We start from the raw sequence: 20,004 nt of genomic DNA, 5'->3' as shown, positions 1-20,004 counted from the left end.
CTAATCCAGTTCTTTGCTTAGCAGACATGGAAGTGGTTACATCTAACCGAGAATGTACCTGGGTCGTGGGCCATTCTTTTGTTCACCGTGCACAGCGAAGAGCCGCGAAAAAGCCTTATGGTGAACATCTGAATTTGAATACCAGCCGGTGGATTATGCGTTGGTTTGGAAAAGGGGGCATGCATTGGGGGGAGTTGCTCTCTTTCCTCCAAGGGCGGGTTAAAATTTGGGCTGCTCCACGGCTAATGATTATTCATTTGGGGGGAAACGACATTGGTAATGTGTCATGCCATGAATTGGTAGCGATCATATGAAAGGATTTGGCAAGTATTATAAACAGAATCCCAGGTACGAAGGTGGGCTGGTCCGACACCGTACGGAGCCCTTATGGCGCAAAGGTGTCAAAAAATTGAATCGCCAAATTGGCAAATGGTTGATTCAACAGGACGGTTTTTGGGTAAGGCACAATTGGTCGTGGGAGGTATTGGGGGGTTTATTCTTGGGCGACGGAGAACAACTTTCGGACATTGTTATGGATTTATTCAAGAATGCCCTGGAGGAAGGATTTGAGCAACAAATGCATTAGATGGATGGCTGCAGTGGGGGAACAAAGGCAACCGGGTTGTCTTTGTTTGTGGCGGAAAACCCAAGCCCTAAGTTGTAATGTGTTGTATTGGATTGTGAAGGACATTGCAGGGGGGGAATGCTCGTGTAGTTTGGGGCTACTACAAGGGAAGGCCTAAGAGCAAGGGGGGGGGGGGCGATGCTCAGGCCGCACACTTACCCTCACTGGTGCCATGGCGGGGTAAGAGATGGGGGCGTGTCGGTAGTCTTACCACTGGAACGCGGTGGTAAGTGAAGAGGGGCACGATGTAATAAACTGCGGCCTTGTTTTAAAGCCATATTGATGTTGCTGTGTTTCTGAACAGGGGGGGGGGGGGGGGGGTAAATGGGGAGCGAGCTGCTGGTCTTGCTTCCCTATGTTGGAGAGAGATGTTAGGTTCAATATTAGGAGTTATCACCCAAGAAAAGGACTTGGGCATCATAGTAGAAAATACTTTGAAATCATCTGTGGCATCGGTCAAAAATGCAAACAGAATGTTAGGAATTATTAGGAGAATGGGAGCTTTTTATGAGAAAAGAGAGCATATGAGAGCAAGACAGTATGTGTGTAAGGCAGGAAGAAAAGAAGATAGGATGAGAGAAGAAACACAAGGAGAAGAGTGACCCTGGAGAATTAGGAAAAGGCTGTTAAGGGAAAAGTGGAAAAAGGAGACCAGGACCAACTGATTAGAAGAATGAAAAGATCAGACAAAGATAAAATATTTTTTTTTAGCAGTTCGAATATGCCATCTTTGAGAATATGCATTTCTTATGTATTTGTATTTTGCTCTTTCTTTAGAGTTCCACTGTTCAGAGTCTGGTTTCTTAGGCTTTCTATTTTGGTTTTGTTTGCATGTTTTGGTTTCTAATTTGTAGTCCCTTATTTCTCTATTAGATAAGGGTCAGTCTGTGTTCTGCCAGTGTGTGACTGAGGGGCAGTAGTTCTTTAACGTGTAGGGATTTGTACCAGTCCGGCTTGTTCTCTTTGCCATAAGATGGTTAATTAGTGTTCTGGGGCCTGGTGTAATATTTGTATTGCTGCCTCTTATAAAAAAGAATGCTATTTGATTCCTGAGCATTAGCGCTGTGATTGTATGGAATGGCAAGGTTCTATGTGTATTTTTTTTTTTTTTGCAGGGGTTTGTGTTACCTCACAGATTCATCATTTTGCTATAATTTTTGCATGAATAGCATCTGTGATAAAAAAGGGGGCATGGTTAGGATAATTTGAATTACCACAATGCGTGCTGTTTTAGCGCTTGGCATAGGTATTTTACCACAACACACATTAAATAAGTCTCATATTAGTCAACTATTTATACCACTGTAGGAGGGTCAACTAGTAACTCAAGGTGAAGTTTTGGTGGTGGTCTAGGATTTGGAGGCCAGTTTTACATGCACAGTCAGCGATAGGAACAGCACAGTACACATCAGGGAAGATTTGATGTGATTTGGAATGAGGAAAGGTACATAAAGATGAGATTTCTACAATGTACTCTTGCCCTAGTTTAATGCACTCTCTACCTGGGTGCTATCCCAGGGATTAGCAGCATGGGATCTATCTACCCTTTGGGATTTTGCCAGGTACTTGTGACCTGGATTACCCACTGTTGGAAACAGGATACTGGGCTTGATGGACCCTAGTTTTGACCCAGTATGGCAGTTCTTATGAAGAGTAGCCAAACAGGACTCCAAAACCTTGCTTATCAAAATGATGCTGTGTGTCAAAATTAAGTACTCTTGCCAAAGAGAAAGTGCAAGCAACTGGTTTCACTCTGACAGCAGTGATTGGTACTGTCAATTAAGGATCGTTTTAAATGAGCAGACCACACAGACCCCGTCTCACACAGGGTTTTATAATGCGAAGCTATAAAACAAAATGGTTGTTGGCCGGTTAGTAGTACATCTCGCCCTGTCTCTAAAATACACAGAGTACTGTCTGACAAGTCATTTTCTTTAAAGTGTCTTCATTAGTGGAATTCGTATTAAGGCTGCATTAGTCTGTCGGGTACGCCGCCTGGGATCTTAAGAAAGCGGGAGAGAAGGGGATCTGCCGGCGCTTGCTCGCACTGTACCGGCACCTGGGGCCCACAGCCTGTCAGTGCGATCCGGAGGTCTGCACATAGATGTGTGCACGTTATCAATGCCAGCGTTCCTCTCCGCGGGATGAGAGTTCCGTAGCCGCGCCTGCGGATCCGGGGACGGGACCGGGAGGCGGTGTCTGCCTCTCTTGTCTCCCCCTCCCCCGAGAGCTGAGCCTGCGCCGGGCACTTGGGCGGAGGAGGAGGCGGCGGCAAAGGGCTGCAGCCACCGCCTTCCGCCCGCCCCCTCCGTCTGAACTTTTACACTAAGTGCTCGGTGAGGGAAGGAAGCAGTGGCTCAGCGAAGTGGCGTTAGGGCGCTGAGTTTTCCGCCTGACACCGTTCCTTCCTTCGGACTCCGGCTGGGGGTTACACTGAGCTGCCGCCGCAGCAGCAGCATGGCGGGGCTGGCGTAGGAGCGACGCGTTCCTGGCGGAGGGGAAATTGGACGATTAAAAAAAAAAAGAGAGAGAGAGAGAGAAAAAGAAGCCCAGAGCCGGAAAGTTTTCTGTTAGCGAGCGGCTGCGGCGGCGCGATGGAGATCCAGATCGGGCTGGGCGGAGTGTACGGGCAGCCGCCGGCCAAGATGATCCGCGGAGCCTTCGAGAACCTGTTCCAGAGCGTGCGCGAGGCGCTGCAACAGAGCCCCGCGAGCTTGCCTACCCCCTCCTCCTCCTCCTCCCCTTCCCTCGCGCACTTACTCCCGCCCGCGTGGTCGGCGCCGCAGCAGCACGCGGATGCGACCCCTCCGCGGCGCGAGACCGGGCCGGGGGAGGCGCGAGGCAGCCCGGCGGCAACCTCCACAGTCACTTCCTCTTCTTCCTCTGCCCCGTTCGGGGGCGAAAGACGCCCGGGCGGCGGGCAGGAGACAACGGGCGCACACGGCTTCTCCAGCGAGCTGAAGGAGATCCTGGGCGACGGCGAACCTGACAAGCCGGCGGCCACGGCGGGAGATGAGGCGGCAGCCGAGGAGTCCGAGGCGGCCCCCAGCATTTCGGAGAGCGCTAAGGAGCTGTGCAAAGCTATGTCCGTGTCCATGGGGCTGAGCGTGGAGGCGCTGGAGCAGCTGCGCGGGGACTGCATGTTTGGGGCCCCCGAGCATCACGATGCCTACAAGCGGGCCCGGCAGCTGGACAGCAGCTGCCCCGAGGAGGAGTCCGTCGGCTCCTTCCCGCCGCCACTGGCCCTCGACCTGACCCCTGGCCTGCCTCTCTACAAAGCCCCCGCTGGCCTGGACGAGCCCCCGGCCAAGGATCTGTACGGCTTCCCGCTGCCTCTGGTTCCTCCAGGCCGTATCAAGCTGGAGAGTGCCCTGGAGTATGGCGGGTCCGCTTGGAGTGGGGGTGGTGGGGGCCCGTGCCGCTACGGAGACTTCTCCAACGTGGCCCACTGTGGACCGGCCCCCAGCTGGCATCCGCTCTTCAGCGATGAGCCGCAGCCTTATGGCCCGGGGGCCAGCGACTCCTTTGGCTACTCCCGGAGCCAAGGAACGCAGGAGAGCAGCGAAATGGCCCCCGATCCCTGGTACCCGTTGAGCAGGATGCAGTACCCCGGACCCGGCTGTGTGAAGAGCGAGCTGAACCCTTGGATGGAGAGCTACGGCGGTCCCTACGGAGACATGCGGTGAGTCGCCTCTTATGGTTACTAATCTATGCTCCTGGTTTCTGCCTTGCTCCCCGTTGAGGTTTGGTTCTCATTTGGGAGAAGGGAACGGGCCACAACCAGAAAACTTGGGATATGTTTCTGTAAAGTCGCAGATGTCTTGGATCTCTTTGACTCTGGGAGTGTCAGCCCCAGTAACATAGTAAATGACATGCCCAACTGCGCATACTAATTTCCACACAGGACCTTACATCCACTCCCTTTTCTCCCATGTTCCTCTCCCAGCCTGTTAGGTTGGGCTATTGCCGCTCCCCGCAAGTTATCCCCCTCCCGCCTTGGAAGCACAAGGCAGTTAAATCACTGTTTTGAACTGAACCGGTATTGGCGCCAGTATTGTGCTAAGTTAGCAGAGCCCAGCCACAGTCTGCTATGCCATGGGACCTTTTTACTGTGCCAGCCACACAGAGGACTACTTCGTCTTCTCTGGGTCAGGATGGAGACCCAGGGTTGGCTTGTGACGCTGAATACTTAAAAAGGCTTGCAACTGTTCTTTCGCTCGGTAGTTGCTTAGCATCCTTCATTCGTATCCTCCTGGTTGCGGATTTTTTTGTTTGTTTGTTCTGTTCAGAAGGAAATGTGGCTATTAGTACACCCTGCAAAAAAAAAATGACGATGAAACTAGTTTGATTCTGAGACTAGTCCTGGCAGAATCTCTTTCATGTATTAACTTTTAGTAGTGACATATTCTATGTTAAGGGCAACTGCCTGTTACAATTTTTGTGGTCATTACTGTACTCAGCTTAGTATTGTTATGTTATAGGCAGATAAATATTTTAATTGCACAAGTTGTTTTGAACTTTGTGGTTTTGATCATTGATGCATTAAAACTAAATTAGCAAAGTACAGCAAACCAGTTCAGATCTTCTTTACCATTGACTCTGACTAAGCAAGTTGCTTTACCTCCTTGTCTATCAGTTCTACATCCACCCCTTCACTGTCTGTGATCCTGGATAAGTGTCTCAGCATTTCTAGTTGTAATTAAATGAGCATATTCATTGTCTCTTTGTAAGTTTTCCTGCTGTCTGGGTACCAGGATGTGTTGTAAAGGTGAAACTGTGTATCTGCAGGTAGCTGAATGTATTAAATTATAAGACCGTAAAATCCAGATTGGAGAGTTCAGTGAATTAATGTGTGGTTTGGTTTAAATTGTGTTAATAGGGGAAAATGGTACTATTAATATTGGGCTACTATTTTTTTGTGGGGGTGGGGTTTTGGTTTCTACCCGATTAATGAGCAGGCAAGTGTAGCCAGATGTATGAGAATTTGATTCCTTATTTTAAAAAAATTGCTTTGCCCATTTGCATTCTAGTAAACTTGTACAGAGTATGTCTCATCCTTGTAGAAGGTAGCCATAATCTAGGGTGGATTTTGCCACCTTTCATGATAATATATGTGAGATGATAAAAATGGAAAACAGCTGGAAGACTGGCTGGACAGGTGAATCTACTTTACTTCCCCCCCCCCCCCAAAAAAAAAAAAAACAAAACAAAACCCAGGAGGCTGGATACCCAGAAAAGATATTTGTGGATCTGAGTGGTTCGGAAGCAGGAAGGATGGCCATTCAGGAATATAAAATTATACCTTGTTTATTGTTGATGTTAGAATGGTCTTTTCAGATCTCAGAGAGGCCACACCTTGCAAGTCTAGCAGCTTAGATTACATTTTTTTAATGTGACCTGACTGTTTTTATTTTTTTTAGATAGCATTCTAGGTCCTAGGACCTTGAACCCTGGACCCTGTTTAATTAAGGATTGTAACGGAAATATCTCAAACCAATCTGTCATTTTTAGCATAGTGTCTGAATTAGCTCCCAATCCCATGCTTGTGTTCTTTTAAAGGTGTTTAAATTATTGGGGAAAAATTTCAACTTTGTGCATATTTTTTATTTCTTTTCATTCCTTACTTGTTGTCAAGTTATCTGTTGCAGCTTCTGATTCTGGTTATGGTCCTCTCTAAGATCCCTACCTGTGGTTCTGGAAATAGCAGTCCTAGACAAGTGAGGGCAAGCTTCTGGCTTAAAGGAGACTGAATGACAGAAATCCTTTCTGAAAGAATTTCTTTAACAAGAAGGGATGAGAACTGAGATTTCCAAATGTTGATCTTGTTGCAATCTTGGAATAAAGACCAGTAGGCAAATTGTATATGATAGCATTTTATTAGATTAACTTAATACATATGTGACTAATTTTTGGGCATTATACACATCAGATATTTGAAATAGGTGCTTTTTGAAAATCACATGCTTCTTTGCTTTTCTATCTGTTACACATTTAGGGAAGGCTGGTGGTGCTTCCTGACCCTTAGCACAGGCTGTAGTTTAAATTAAAATAACATTCAGGGAAGGAGTGTATTGTTTTATGGACTTTGGAGAATGTTTGGAAGTGAGATACAGGCACTCTAGCTTCAGCCACTAGCTTTGCTCAGGGCATTGTTTAGTTAGGAGATGAACATTTAACAATGATGGTGCATAACTAATATTGGTGTTAAGGGTGTAAAAATATGGATATGATTTTCAATTAAACTTACATTCTAGGCAGGAAACTCAGTTGGCTTATCTGAATAGTGACTTTATTTTTGTGGTGAGTTTTTTTTCTTCTGAGGTCCCTCTTAAGATTTACCTTTTCTCGTTAGTGAAGGTTGTGTGGGGGCGTGTGTAAAATACCTGACAACACTGAAAACTAAAGTTTATCCACAAAACAGGTACAGTATGGATAGCAGAGTGAGCTCCCTTGCTCCCACATATTTTATTTTTTTATTTAAAAAACTTTTATATACCGGTATTAGTATGCATACATCATACCGGTTTACAATGTAACTTTAAAGGTAGAAATTACAATGAACAGGGAGGGCGAACAAGGAGGAGTATACAAAGAGCAGGAGGTGGAGGAATTAAAGCAATAAATAAAAACTGCAACGGACTATTTACAGGAATATACAAGGCGTAGGCAAGATACTTGCAGAAGTCGGTGTACTGTCCCAACATAGTCCCAACATAGTCCCAACACTGTCCCAACATAGTCGGTGTATTGTCCCAACATAGAAAAGGTACGGTAGTGTTAAGGTACACATGTAGTCTCATCTTCAGAACAGGCAGCAGCAGTGCAAACCACACAAGTATATATACATTGCCTCAGGTCCAGCACAGAACAGGTACAGTACGAGCAGTAGCTGTGCAAGCTACCTTTTCCCTCATCCTAGCAATGTACATTGGCCTCTTTGTGATGAAATCACTTCTTGGATAAGAGGGTATTGTCATTTCTGTGGGTGTTCAGTCCTGATTGCCTCTGATGAGACTGCCAGTTAATGTGCCAATGAGTGACAGCTGGTATGGTGGTCAGTGAGTGGTGCTTGTTTGCTAGGAACTGGACAGAGACCACCCAGTCAATTTATGAACATAAAGTGGTATTTTTGGCCATTAGAATAGGCTGTCTTAGAACCTTGTGACCTGGAGATGAATGGTTCTGTATCCCTGCTCCATCCATTCCTTGAGTTCCAGCATATTTAATTTGATCAGTCTATTCCAGAGAAAAATGTTCTTGTTATGGGGAATGTTTTAGCGGGCATTTCTCTATTCACACAACTTTCACATGTTTTGTGATGTTCTTCTTCTAAAAGCAAAAGGAGTAGTACTAGGGTTTCAAAACAATGTGTTGTGTAGGTGCTATGTAGGTGTTGCCAGTTGGTTAAGCTTTACTCTGTAGAAAGAAAAGCACTCATCAGTCTTGGTTTTTTTTTCTGCTTCAGAAAATGATTTTAATAGTAGATAAAGGTTAAAAATGAGATACAAGGGGAAAAGTTAAATAGATGTTGAATACTGCAGAGCTCTTTATAATATACCTATTTAAAAGATAGGGGCTCCCCCTAGGTATTGCACTGCTGTTTGTGTAGATTTACCACCCTTTTGAAGAAATGGAAAAGTTAATGGAAAAGGTTTTTTTTTTTTTTTTTTGTGAAAGCTTGAATTTACCAGATTTAATGGAGTTGTTTTGCAAATTCATTTTCCAGCAAGTACTTGATGTTTGTGCTTCAGATGTATTGCTGTGATACCTGAGGGTTCAGTTTAGAAGTGATATCTTGCATAGACATAAAATGAAGAAAATAAATTTGAATAGAGGTCCCTAATTGCTGTTAGTCTAGTTGTGACAATTTTGAACATCTAAATTAACTTGTCAGGGCACTGGTGCCAGTTAAGAGTAACCCCCCAGGGCAGGAGTGGGCTGGAACTGGAACAACTGGCTTCTTCAAGAGAAGGCTGGGCAGGATTAGATCTTCTGCCTGCCACCAGAACCTAGCCTCCCCCTTGGGTTGAGCTCTCAGGTTCTGGTGGCCAGCAGGAATTGAACAGAAGATGCACACAGGGTACAAAAGGACATCCACTGGAGCAGTGCTGATCATGGAAAAGGAGGGGATGCATCACAGGACAGAGACAGGCTAATAACAAAACACAAAGGTAAAGGTCAAAGTAGTAGGGCCACACACACACAGGGTAACCCAGTATAAGACAACCACAAGACAGAGTAACACACAGAACAGGAAGGTCGCGGTAAAAAGAGACAAACCTAAACAAGGGTTAAGGCAAGGTTCTATGATGGCCACGGCAAAAGAGTAAGGAGACTCTCAAGATGAGGCAGGGAGTAACCCCGTGAGGCAGGCTTAAAAAAAAAAGCATGGCAGTGCTGTGACATGGAGTCTGAGGCCTCAGCCTGTGCAGCTCAGGCAGAGGGTCCCTGCTGGCAGGATGACTGCAGCCAGGATCCTCAATTTATGTCTGTTACTTGTTCTTCTCTGGTACATACCCACCTGTTGGCCAAAGAGAACAAGGGCAGTTTTCAGGAAAAAAACCTTTCATCCTGCAAGGATCTATATCACTGTTGTCCCTCATTCCAACTGCTTCCATAGCAATACTGCAAAACGAGACAACTGAGACTAGTTAATTCATAAACCACATCACATGTACACATCAACCCCAAACCCTGTCAATTTTTATCTTCCAGAGTTATGGTCAAGGCCGTAGGAGACTTAACAGAATAATCATTAGCCAGATACTTAGTTTCTTAAGAACATAAGAACATGCCATACCGGGTCAGACCGAGGGTCCATCAAGCCCAGCATCCTGTTTCCAACAGTGACCAATCCAGGTTACAAGTACCTGGCAAATGCCCAAACATTAAATACTGTAGATCCCATACTACTAATGCCAGTAATAGCAGAGGCAACATGAAACAACCTTTCATATTAGGACAAATTACCTAGCAAATCCTATGACCATGACTAGCCACTGTCGGGATGCCGGGCTTGATGGACTGTTGGCATGACCGAGCATGGTATTCCTTCCATTCTTATGTTATGCCCTGGTATAATACATGCTAGTGGACATTTAACTGAAGAATTCCATTATTTGCTTTTTTTTTTTTTTTAAATGAACCTATCCACCTTTAAAAAGTTTGAACAAATTTGTAAACTCTTACACTACTAGCTTAAAGGCATTTTCTAACAGCAAGTTCCATAGCTTAATTATGCATTCACTGAAAAAAAAAATCTTGAACTTGTTTTAAATCTGCTACCTGTTAGTTTCAGGAAGTGTTCAGCCTACTCTTTTCCTTATTAACCTGTTCCATATCCTGCAAAATTTTATAAACCTTTCATATCTCTTCTTCAAGCTGAAAACCCTAAACTGTTTAGCCCTTCTTCATAATAGAGCAGATCCATCCTTGTAATCATTTTTGTTCTCTGTCCTTTTTCTGTTACCTTTTTTTAAGCACAGGTATGGCTGCACAGTGGATAAAAGTGACGACAATGGGAATCGGATCATCCGATTCCCATTGTCGTCACTGTTACACAGCTCACTGGATCGGCTACCGCTTTGTTTTTTGTGCACAGTGGATAAATACAGAGGAGTTGGTCCCATTTTTTTTTTTCTATTCCTTCAAAATAATTCATAACTTTGTCTGCTGCTGCACACTGAGCTGAAGATTTCAGTGTTGCCCACAATGACCCCACAGTTCTTTTACTAGGTGATATCTCCTAATATAGAACCCAGCATTGTGTACATAGTTTAGAATTATTTTTCGTTATGTGCCTTTGCGGATCTGCCATTTAGATGCCTAATCCCTCAGTCTCACAATGTTATGCTGCATTTTCTCACAGTCGGCTTTTTTTTTTTTAAATACTTTGAATAATTGTCATTTGCAGATTTTTATCACGTAGTCATTGATCCTTTTTCTTGATAATTTATAAAGGTTAAAAATGATCTCAGTACAGATCCTGGAGGCACTCTAGTATTCACTTTTTCCATTGGGGAAAACCGACCATTTAATCCTGTTTCCTATCTTTTCACCAGTTACCAGTCTACAATAGGGCATTGGCTCCTGTGCCATGACATTTTGTAATTTCCTGGGGAGTCTGTCATGTTGGATTTTCTCAGATGCCTTTTAAAAATCCAGATACACTATATTGACCAGCTCACCCTTATTCATGTTTTACACATTCAAAGAAGTCTGTTAGGCTTGCTAAAACCATGTTGGCTTTTCCTCATTAAACTGTCTATCCTGCTCAGTAATTTTTCTTATATATATTCTTCCATTTTGTCTAGCACCAACATTAGGTTTCCTGGATCACTCAGGAGCCCTTTGCAAAAATTGGCATTATATTACCCTCAAGACTTCAGGTATCTTGGCAGATTTTAATATGTTAAGGATTAGCAGGAGTAGATCTGCAGCCTCATAAGAACTCTGGAATGAATACCATCAGGTTCTGGTGATTTGATGCAATGCAGCCTGTCAACTTTTTCTAATAGATGCTCCACTGATTTGCTTCACTTCCTAATATCCTCTTCAGTGAAGAATGAAATGAAGCCATTACTGAAAAACTAAATGAATGCTTTGTCGTCTTTGAGTGCCCCTTTTTAAACCCTGGACATATAGTGGCTCAATTTATTTTTCCAGTAGGCTTCTTGCTTTTAATATACTTAGAAGAAATGTTTTTTACATTTTTTGGGTCCCTGGAAAGCTTATTCAAAATTTTTTTTTGTCAGCTTTATTAATGCTTTACATTTACCTTGCTAATGCCTATCCTGTTTCCTATTTGGGCCTGCTTTCCATTCTATTTTTTAAAATATGCCTTTTTAACTTTAATAGCCTCTCCCACAGCAACAGTTCATGATGCCCCAAGTCATTTGGGCTTCCTTCAGCCTGTTTTTTTAATATATGGAATATGTGTTTTTGGTCTTTCAAGGTAGTTTAAAAAAAAATTCTATGCACTGGTGCCCTCAGGTGGCCTAGAGTTGCAGAACTCCCCTACCAAATGCTGAAACCGGTGAAGCCCATTTGCTATTATGTGATGTATATTGACTGGCCAATAAAACCTTTAAAGATCTGTCACAGAGGTATCTACTTTCTCAGGAAGGGCGTGCAGTGAATCTCCAGAAACATTGGGTATGAATTGCGCGCACACACACGCGCACGTGCACACACACTAGCCAGCCACAGGCGCACAGGCACTCACACTAGCCAGCCACAGACGCGCGCGCGCACACACACGCGCACATGCACACACACTAGCCAGCCACAGGCGCACAGACATGCACACTAGCCAGCCACAGGCGCGCACACAGGCACTCGCACTAGCCAGCCACACACACACTCACACACACACACTAGCCAGCCACAGGCAGGCACGCACACACACACACACTAGCCAGCCACAGGCAGGCACGCACGCACGCACACACACACACACACACACACACTAGCCAGCCACAGGCACGCACGCACACACACACACGCACGCACGCACACACACACTAGCAGCCCAGGCATGCAGCTAGCCAGCCACAGGCACGCACTTACAAACACACACACACACTAGCCAGCCACAGGTACGCGCACGCACACGCGCACTAGCCAGCCACAGGCACGCACTTACAAACACACACACACACTAGCCAGCCACAGGTACGCGCACGCACACGCGCACTAGCCAGCCACAGGCACGCACGCACGCACACACACACTAGCCAGCCACAGGCACGCACACACACACACACACACACACTAGCTAGCCACAGGCACACACGCACACTAGCCAGCCACAGGCGCACGCACGCACACACACACGCACACACACACACGCACACTAGCCAGCCACAGGCACATGCCCGGGGGGGGGGGTGGGTGGAGAGGCATGTGCACTCACGAGGATGAAGAGACACACCTTCACGCTCACGCACCCACACGCGGATGAAGAGGTGCGTGCACGCACATGGATGGGTGATGAAGAGACACAGCCAGCCACGCACACGCCCCCCTGCCGGAGATGAATAGCCAGCCACGCACACGCCCGGGATGAAGAAACGCGCACACATACGCTCAGAGAGGAGGGATGAAGAGGTGCGCCCATAGGGGGATGGAGAGACGTGCACACGCATGCACAGAGAGATGTAGAGGCACAAGCACACCTGGGGATGAAGAGCCATGCTCAGATAGAGGGGGATGAAGAGACACAGCCAGCCATGCACACGCCCCCCTACTCCCTGCCGGGGATGAATAGCTAGCCACACACACATTCCCCCCCCTCCCCAGGGATGAATAGCCAGCCATGTACACGCCCGGGATGAGGAGAGGTGCGCGCACACAGAGGAGGGGGGGGGATAAAGAGGCACGCCCACATCCACAGGGGGATGGAGAGACGCGCACGCACCCATACCCATGCATGCACTGAGGGATGTAGAGGCGTGTGCACACGGGGATGAAGAGACTCACCTGCATGCTCACGCACCCACACGGGGATGAAGAGCCACGCGCATATGCACAGACAGGGAGATGAAGAGACGCACGCATGCACGAGCACACGCAAAGGGGGATGAAGAGACGCACCCACCCACGAGCACAAGCAAAGGGGGATGAAGAGACTCACCCACCCGCGAAGACACGTAAAGGGGGATGAAGAGACGCACCCACTTGTGCGCACACGGGGATGAAGAGACGCCGCGAGCACACACCCAAATACACATGGGGATGAAGAGACACACCCGCACGCTCACGTACCCTCACGGGGATGAAGAGGTGCGTGCATGCACAGATAGAGGGGGAAGAGACACACCCCGGCACGCACAGATAGAGGGGGAAGAGACACACCCCGGCACGCACACACACACGGGGATAAAGAGACACACAGACATACACACTGGGGGGATGAAGAGACAAACACCCCCGCGTGCGCACTCAGGGGAATGAAATGCCACATAGACACACACACACTGGGGGGATGAAAAGCCAGCCACATAGACACACGGGATGATAAACCAAACAAACACACAGAGGTGGATGAAAATCCACACACACACGGGTATGAAAAGTCACACACGCATACAGGGGGATGAAAAGCCGTGCGCACACGCACGCACGCACGCATGCACATGGGGATGAAAAACCATGTGTGCACATGCACTCTCGGTCTGAAAAGCCAGATGCACAGGGGTTGAAAAACTACACACACTCAGGGGGATGAAAAGCCACACACACACACACTTACATAGGGGGATGAAAAGCCACACACACAATTACATAGGGAGATGAAAAGCCACACACACACAAACTTACATAGGGGGATGAAAAGCCACACACACACACACTTATATAGGGGGATGAAAAGCCACACACACACACACTTACATAGGGGGATGAAAAGCCACACACACACGCACTTACATAGGGGGATGAAAAGCCACACACACACACTTACATAGGGGGATGAAAAGCCACACACACACAAACTTACATAGGGGGATGAAAACACACACACACACACACAAACTTATATAGGGGGATGAAAAGCCACACACACACACTTACATAGGGGGATGAAAAGCCACACACACACACACACACACACACAAACTTATATAGGGGGATGAAAAGCCACACACACACACTTACATAGGGGGATGAAAAGCCACACACACACAAACTTACATAGGGGGATGAAAAGACACACACACACACAAACTTATATAGGGGGATGAAAAGCCACACACACACATAGGGGGATGAAAAGCCACACACACACGCACTTACATAGGGGATGAAAAGCCACACACACACACAAACTTACATAGGGGGATGAAAAGACACACACACACACACACAAACTTACATAGGGGGATGAAAAGACACACACACACACTTACATAGGGGGATGAAAAGCCACACACACACACACACACAAACTTACATAGGGGGATGAAAAGCCACACACACACGCACTTACATAGGGGGATGAAAAGCCACACACACACACTTACATAGGGGGATGAAAAGCCACACACACACAAACTTACATAGGGGGATGAAAAGACACACACACACACACACAAACTTATATAGGGGGATGAAAAGCCACACACACACACTTACATAGGGGGATGAAAAGCCACACACACACACACACACACACACACAAACTTACATAGGGGGATGAAAAGACACACACACAAACTTTCATAGGGGGATGAAAAGACACACACACACACAAACTTACATAGGGGGATGAAAAGCCACACACACACACTTACATAGGGGGATGAAAAGCCACACACACACACACTTGCATAGGGGGATGAAAAGCCACACACACACACACACAAACTTACATAGGGGGATGAAAAGCCACACACACACACTTACATAGGGGGATGAAAAGCCACACACACACGCACTTACATAGGGGGATGAAATGCCACACACACACACACACACACAAACTTACATAGGGGGATGAAAAGCCACACACACACACTTACACAGGGGGATGAAAAGCCACACACACACGCACTTACATAGGGGGATGAAAAGCCACACACACACACACACACACACACATAAACTTACATAGGGGGATGAAAAGCCACACACACACAAACTTACATAGGGGGATGAAAAGCCACATACACACACACAAACTTACATAAGGGGATGAAAAGCCACACACACACTTACATAGGGGGATGAAAAGCCACACACACACACTCTCACACTTACATAGGGGGATGAAAAGCCACACACACACAATTACATAGGGGGATGAAAAGCCACACACACACACACACACACAATTACATAGGGGGATGAAAAGCCACACAAACGCAATTACATAGGGGAATGAAAAGCCACACACACACACACACAGCCACACACACACACTTACACAGGGGGATGAAAAGCAACACACACACACACACACTCACTTACATAGGGGGATGAAAAGCCACACACACAATTACATAGGGGGATGAAAAGCCACACACACACTTACATAGGGAGATGAAAAGCCACACACACACAAACTTACATAGGGGGATGAAAAGCTACACACACACAAACTTACATAGGGGGATGAAAAGCCACACACACACACAAACTTACATAGGGGGATGAAAAGACACACACACACACACACACACACAAACTTATATAGGGGGATGAAAAGCCACACACACACACACACAAACTTACATAGGGGGATGAAAAGCCACACACACACACTTACATAGGGGGATGAAAAGCCACACACACACACGCACTTACATAGGGGGATGAAATGCCACACACACACACACACACATATAGGGGATGAAAAGCCACACACACACAATATAATAGGGGGATGAAAAGCCACACACACACACACACACACATAAACTTACATAGGGGGATGAAAAGCCACACACACACAAACTTACATAGGGGGATGAAAAGCCACATACACACACACAAACTTACATAAGGGGATGAAAAGCCACACACACACTTACATAGGGGGATGAAAAGCCACACACACACACTCTCACACTTACATAGGGGGATGAAAAGCCACACACACACACACACAATTACATAGGGGGATGAAAAGCCACACAAACGCAATTACATATGGGGATGAAAAGCCACACACACAATTACATAGGGAGATGAAAAGCCACACACACCTACATAGGGGGATGAAAAGCCACACACACACAATTACATAGGGGATGAAAAGCCACACACACACACACACACTTACATAGGGGGATGAAAAGCCACACACACACACACACTTACATAGGGAGATGAAAAACCACACACACACACACACGCACTTACATAGGGGGATGAAAAGCCACACACACTTACATAGGGGGATGAAAAGACACACACACACACAAACCTACATAGGGGGATGAAAAGCCACACACACTTACATAGGGGGATGAAAAGCCACACACACACACTTACATAGGGGGATGAAAAGCCCCCCCCCTCACACACACACACACACACTCTTACATAGGGGGATGAAAAGCCACACACACACACACACACTTACATAGGGGGATGAAAAGCCACACACACACACTTACATAGGGGGATGAAAAGCCCCCCCCCCTCACACACACACACACACACTCTTACATAGGGGGATGAAAAGCCACACACACACACACACTTACATAGGGGGATGAAAAGCCACACACACACACACATAGGGGGATGAAAAGCCACACACACATAAACTTACATAGGAGGATGAAAAGACACACACACACACACATACACAAACTTACATAGGGGGATGAAAAGCCACACACACTCTCACACTTACATAGGGGGATGAAAAGCCACACACACACACTCTCACACTTACATAGGGGGATGGAAAGCCACACACACAATTACATAGGGAGATGAAAAGGCACACACACACACACACACACACAGGGGGATGAAAAGCCACACACACACACAATTACATAGGGGGATGAAAAGCCACACACACACACACACACACACACACACTCACTCACTTACATGGGATGAAAAGCCACACACACACAATTACATAGGGGGATGAAAAGCCACACACACACACACTCTCTCACACACTTACATGGGATGAAAAGCCACACACACACAATTACATAGGGGGACAAAAATCCACACACACACACACACTTACATAGGGGGATGAAAAGCCACACACACACTTACATAGGTGGATGAAAAGCCACACACACACACTCTTACATAAGGGGATGAAAAGCCAGACACTCACACAGGGGGTTGAAAAGCCAGCCGTATAGACACACAGATACACACAGGGGATGTAAAGGCAAACAAACACACAGAGGTGAATGAAAATCCACATGCGCACACACATGCATGCAGTTGATGTAAAGCTGCATGTACACACACGGGGATGAAAAGACACACGCACATCGGGTGAAAAGCCACAAACACACGTGCATACAGACATGGGGTAAAAAACTACACACACGCAGCAGGATGAAAAGCCACACATTTAGACAAACCCAGGGGGATGAAAGTCCACATGCCTGCCCGCAAACACACACACGCACATAGGGGCGAGAAAAAGCCACGCTCGCATACACAAGGGGATGAAAAGCCACATACATGCGTACGCATACACACCGGACATGAAAAGCCCCACTTGCATATGTACACACTCAGGGATGAAAAGCCACATACGCACATGCCAAGGGGATGAAAAGCCACACAACACGCACACACACGAGGTGAAAAGCCATACACACACACACAGGGGGATGAAAAGCTACACATGCGCACATGCACACAGAGAGATGAAATGCCACATGCACTCACACATATGAGATTTAAAGCCACCTTCTCCCCACACACCCCCACCCACCCTCCTCTGCCTACTTTTATCCATCCAGAAATGAGATGGCTTAAATGTGTTCCAGCTTTCAGAAAGATCTCAACCTATCCCAACAGAATTTTAGAAACCTCTTAATATCCAATTGGTATTGGAGCCCTTTACAGTGTAGGCAAAACAATTTGCAGATTCTGCAGAAAAGTCCAATTGGCATTAGGTATCAAGTTGTCACCTTTCTAAGGATGTTCCTTTCTTTAGCTGATTTTTGTTTACATTTTGTTTTTTAAATAAAATGAACAGTATATAAGTTCAGTAGTAATGGCACATTTATGGCTCTGTAGTTCATTATTATAGCCTTTGAACCTAAGTTTTAGGTAATTAGGAGTAGGAAGGATTTTTATTTCATTATCTGTAAAACATGTAGAAACTCATTCTCAGTTAATCGAGGGTAGAAGTAAAGCAACCCTGCACTTCGGACTTTCAGCCTGCCACCTTGTTGGCATTCCTAATACCTCTGTTCATTTTTCTCCTGATTTTATTTCTGATACTTTTATTGTCTTTTGGAATATAAGGGTGTGCACACCTTGTTTTTACTCAAATCTTTCTTCCTTTTCCCTGAGTTTGTATTATGGATGTTTGGGGTGAGTTTACATGTTTTAGTGTGATACCTGTATGAGTTTCTGATAATGGTTACAACAGCAGTGTCCTGGTTTACTACTGCTATTTCTATGCACACTCCCAGCCTGACAGTATGATTTCACATTTTGGTTCTGTGCTTCTCACAGTCACATTAGGAAATGACTGGTTTCTGAGTCCTGTATTAATCCAGGAGTAAGTATTACTACCCAGGTAAGGAGTTTCACTCTTTATTTTATTTATTTGTCAAGTTTTATATACCGTCGTTCGGTTTTGCCATCACAACAGTTTACATGTTTCGACTGATAAAGAAATACAAGTTTGGTTCCCTTAGAAAGGTTATTGTAGGTACATATAGGAGTCATAGGTGCAATTCAATGTCATAGATGTTATTGAACATAAGCGTGATAGTGCCATATGTTGGTGAACAGGACAAGGCAGTGTGGTACATGTTCTGGTTGTGAGAAGACGCTGTTGGTTTTGGATTAACATAGGGTTGTGAGTGGTTTTGCATTATCAAGGGATGTGACTTATTATAGGGTTGCGAGAGGTAAAATATAGAAGGTTTGGGTTACAGGGGGATGTTAATTGTTGTTTCGGTAAGCTTTGGTGAAAAGCCAGGTTTTTAGTTCTTTCTTGAAGGTTTTTAAGTTCGGTTGTGTTCTTAATTCAGTTGGGAGCGAGTTCCAGAGTTTGGGACTTCCGAGTGTTATGGCTCTATCAAGAGTTGAGGTGAGTTGTTTGGTCGTACTGATGGGATTTTCAAGAGACCTTTGTTTGTTGAGCGTAGGTTTCGTTGCGGGGTGTGGAGTTTTATCGTTGTCCTTAACTAGTCTGATTGCTCTTCATGTATTATTTTGTGTATTAAGGTCAGTATTTTATACTCGATTCAGAATTTTATTGGGAGCCAATGTAGTGATATCAGAATTGGGGTGATATGTTCTTGTTTTTTGGTTCCTGTGAGGATTCTGGCGGCTGCGTTTTGCAAGATTTGTAGTGGGCGGATGGTGGAGAGTGGTAAACCGAGTAATAATGAGTTGCAGTAGTTCAGGTTGGAGAAAATGAGTAGTTGTAGGACAGTTCTGAAGTCGTCTGGGGTTAGGAAAGGTTTTAGTCGTCTAAGTGTTAGTAGCTTGTGGTATTCTTCCTTAATTTTTGTACTGATGTGGTTCTTGAATGATAATTCACTGTCAAGAATAGTTATTAGTAACTAATACTAGACCAAAGTTTGTATGCTTGTAGCTTTGAGAAAGAATGTTGGCATTTAAAACTGTAGTATTGTTTAGATCTTAAGCTTGTCTGTCTTAGTCGTTTTGCTTTCTCTTAAGTCTTATTTCTAATCTGTTGTACT

At 45.7% G+C, this 20,004-nt stretch overlaps 1 protein-coding gene across 1 annotated transcript in view; it reads left to right on the top strand.

Moving 5' to 3' along the window:
- The first annotated feature begins 2,760 nt into the window (after nt 1–2,760).
- The window catches only part of AR (androgen receptor), a 475,175-nt gene continuing 457,931 nt past the window's right edge, over nt 2,761–20,004 (top strand). The window contains exon 1 of the mRNA XM_029607286.1: nt 2,761–4,307. Coding sequence (XP_029463146.1) covers nt 3,220–4,307 — 1,088 coding nt within the window. The 5' untranslated portion in view covers nt 2,761–3,219. The remainder of the gene's footprint in view (nt 4,308–20,004) is intronic.

This window comes from Rhinatrema bivittatum, chromosome 6 (assembly GCF_901001135.1).
Source record: "Rhinatrema bivittatum chromosome 6, aRhiBiv1.1, whole genome shotgun sequence".
Lineage (NCBI taxonomy): Eukaryota > Metazoa > Chordata > Amphibia > Gymnophiona > Rhinatrematidae > Rhinatrema > Rhinatrema bivittatum.
This window is presented reverse-complemented; position numbering and strand designations above follow the sequence as displayed.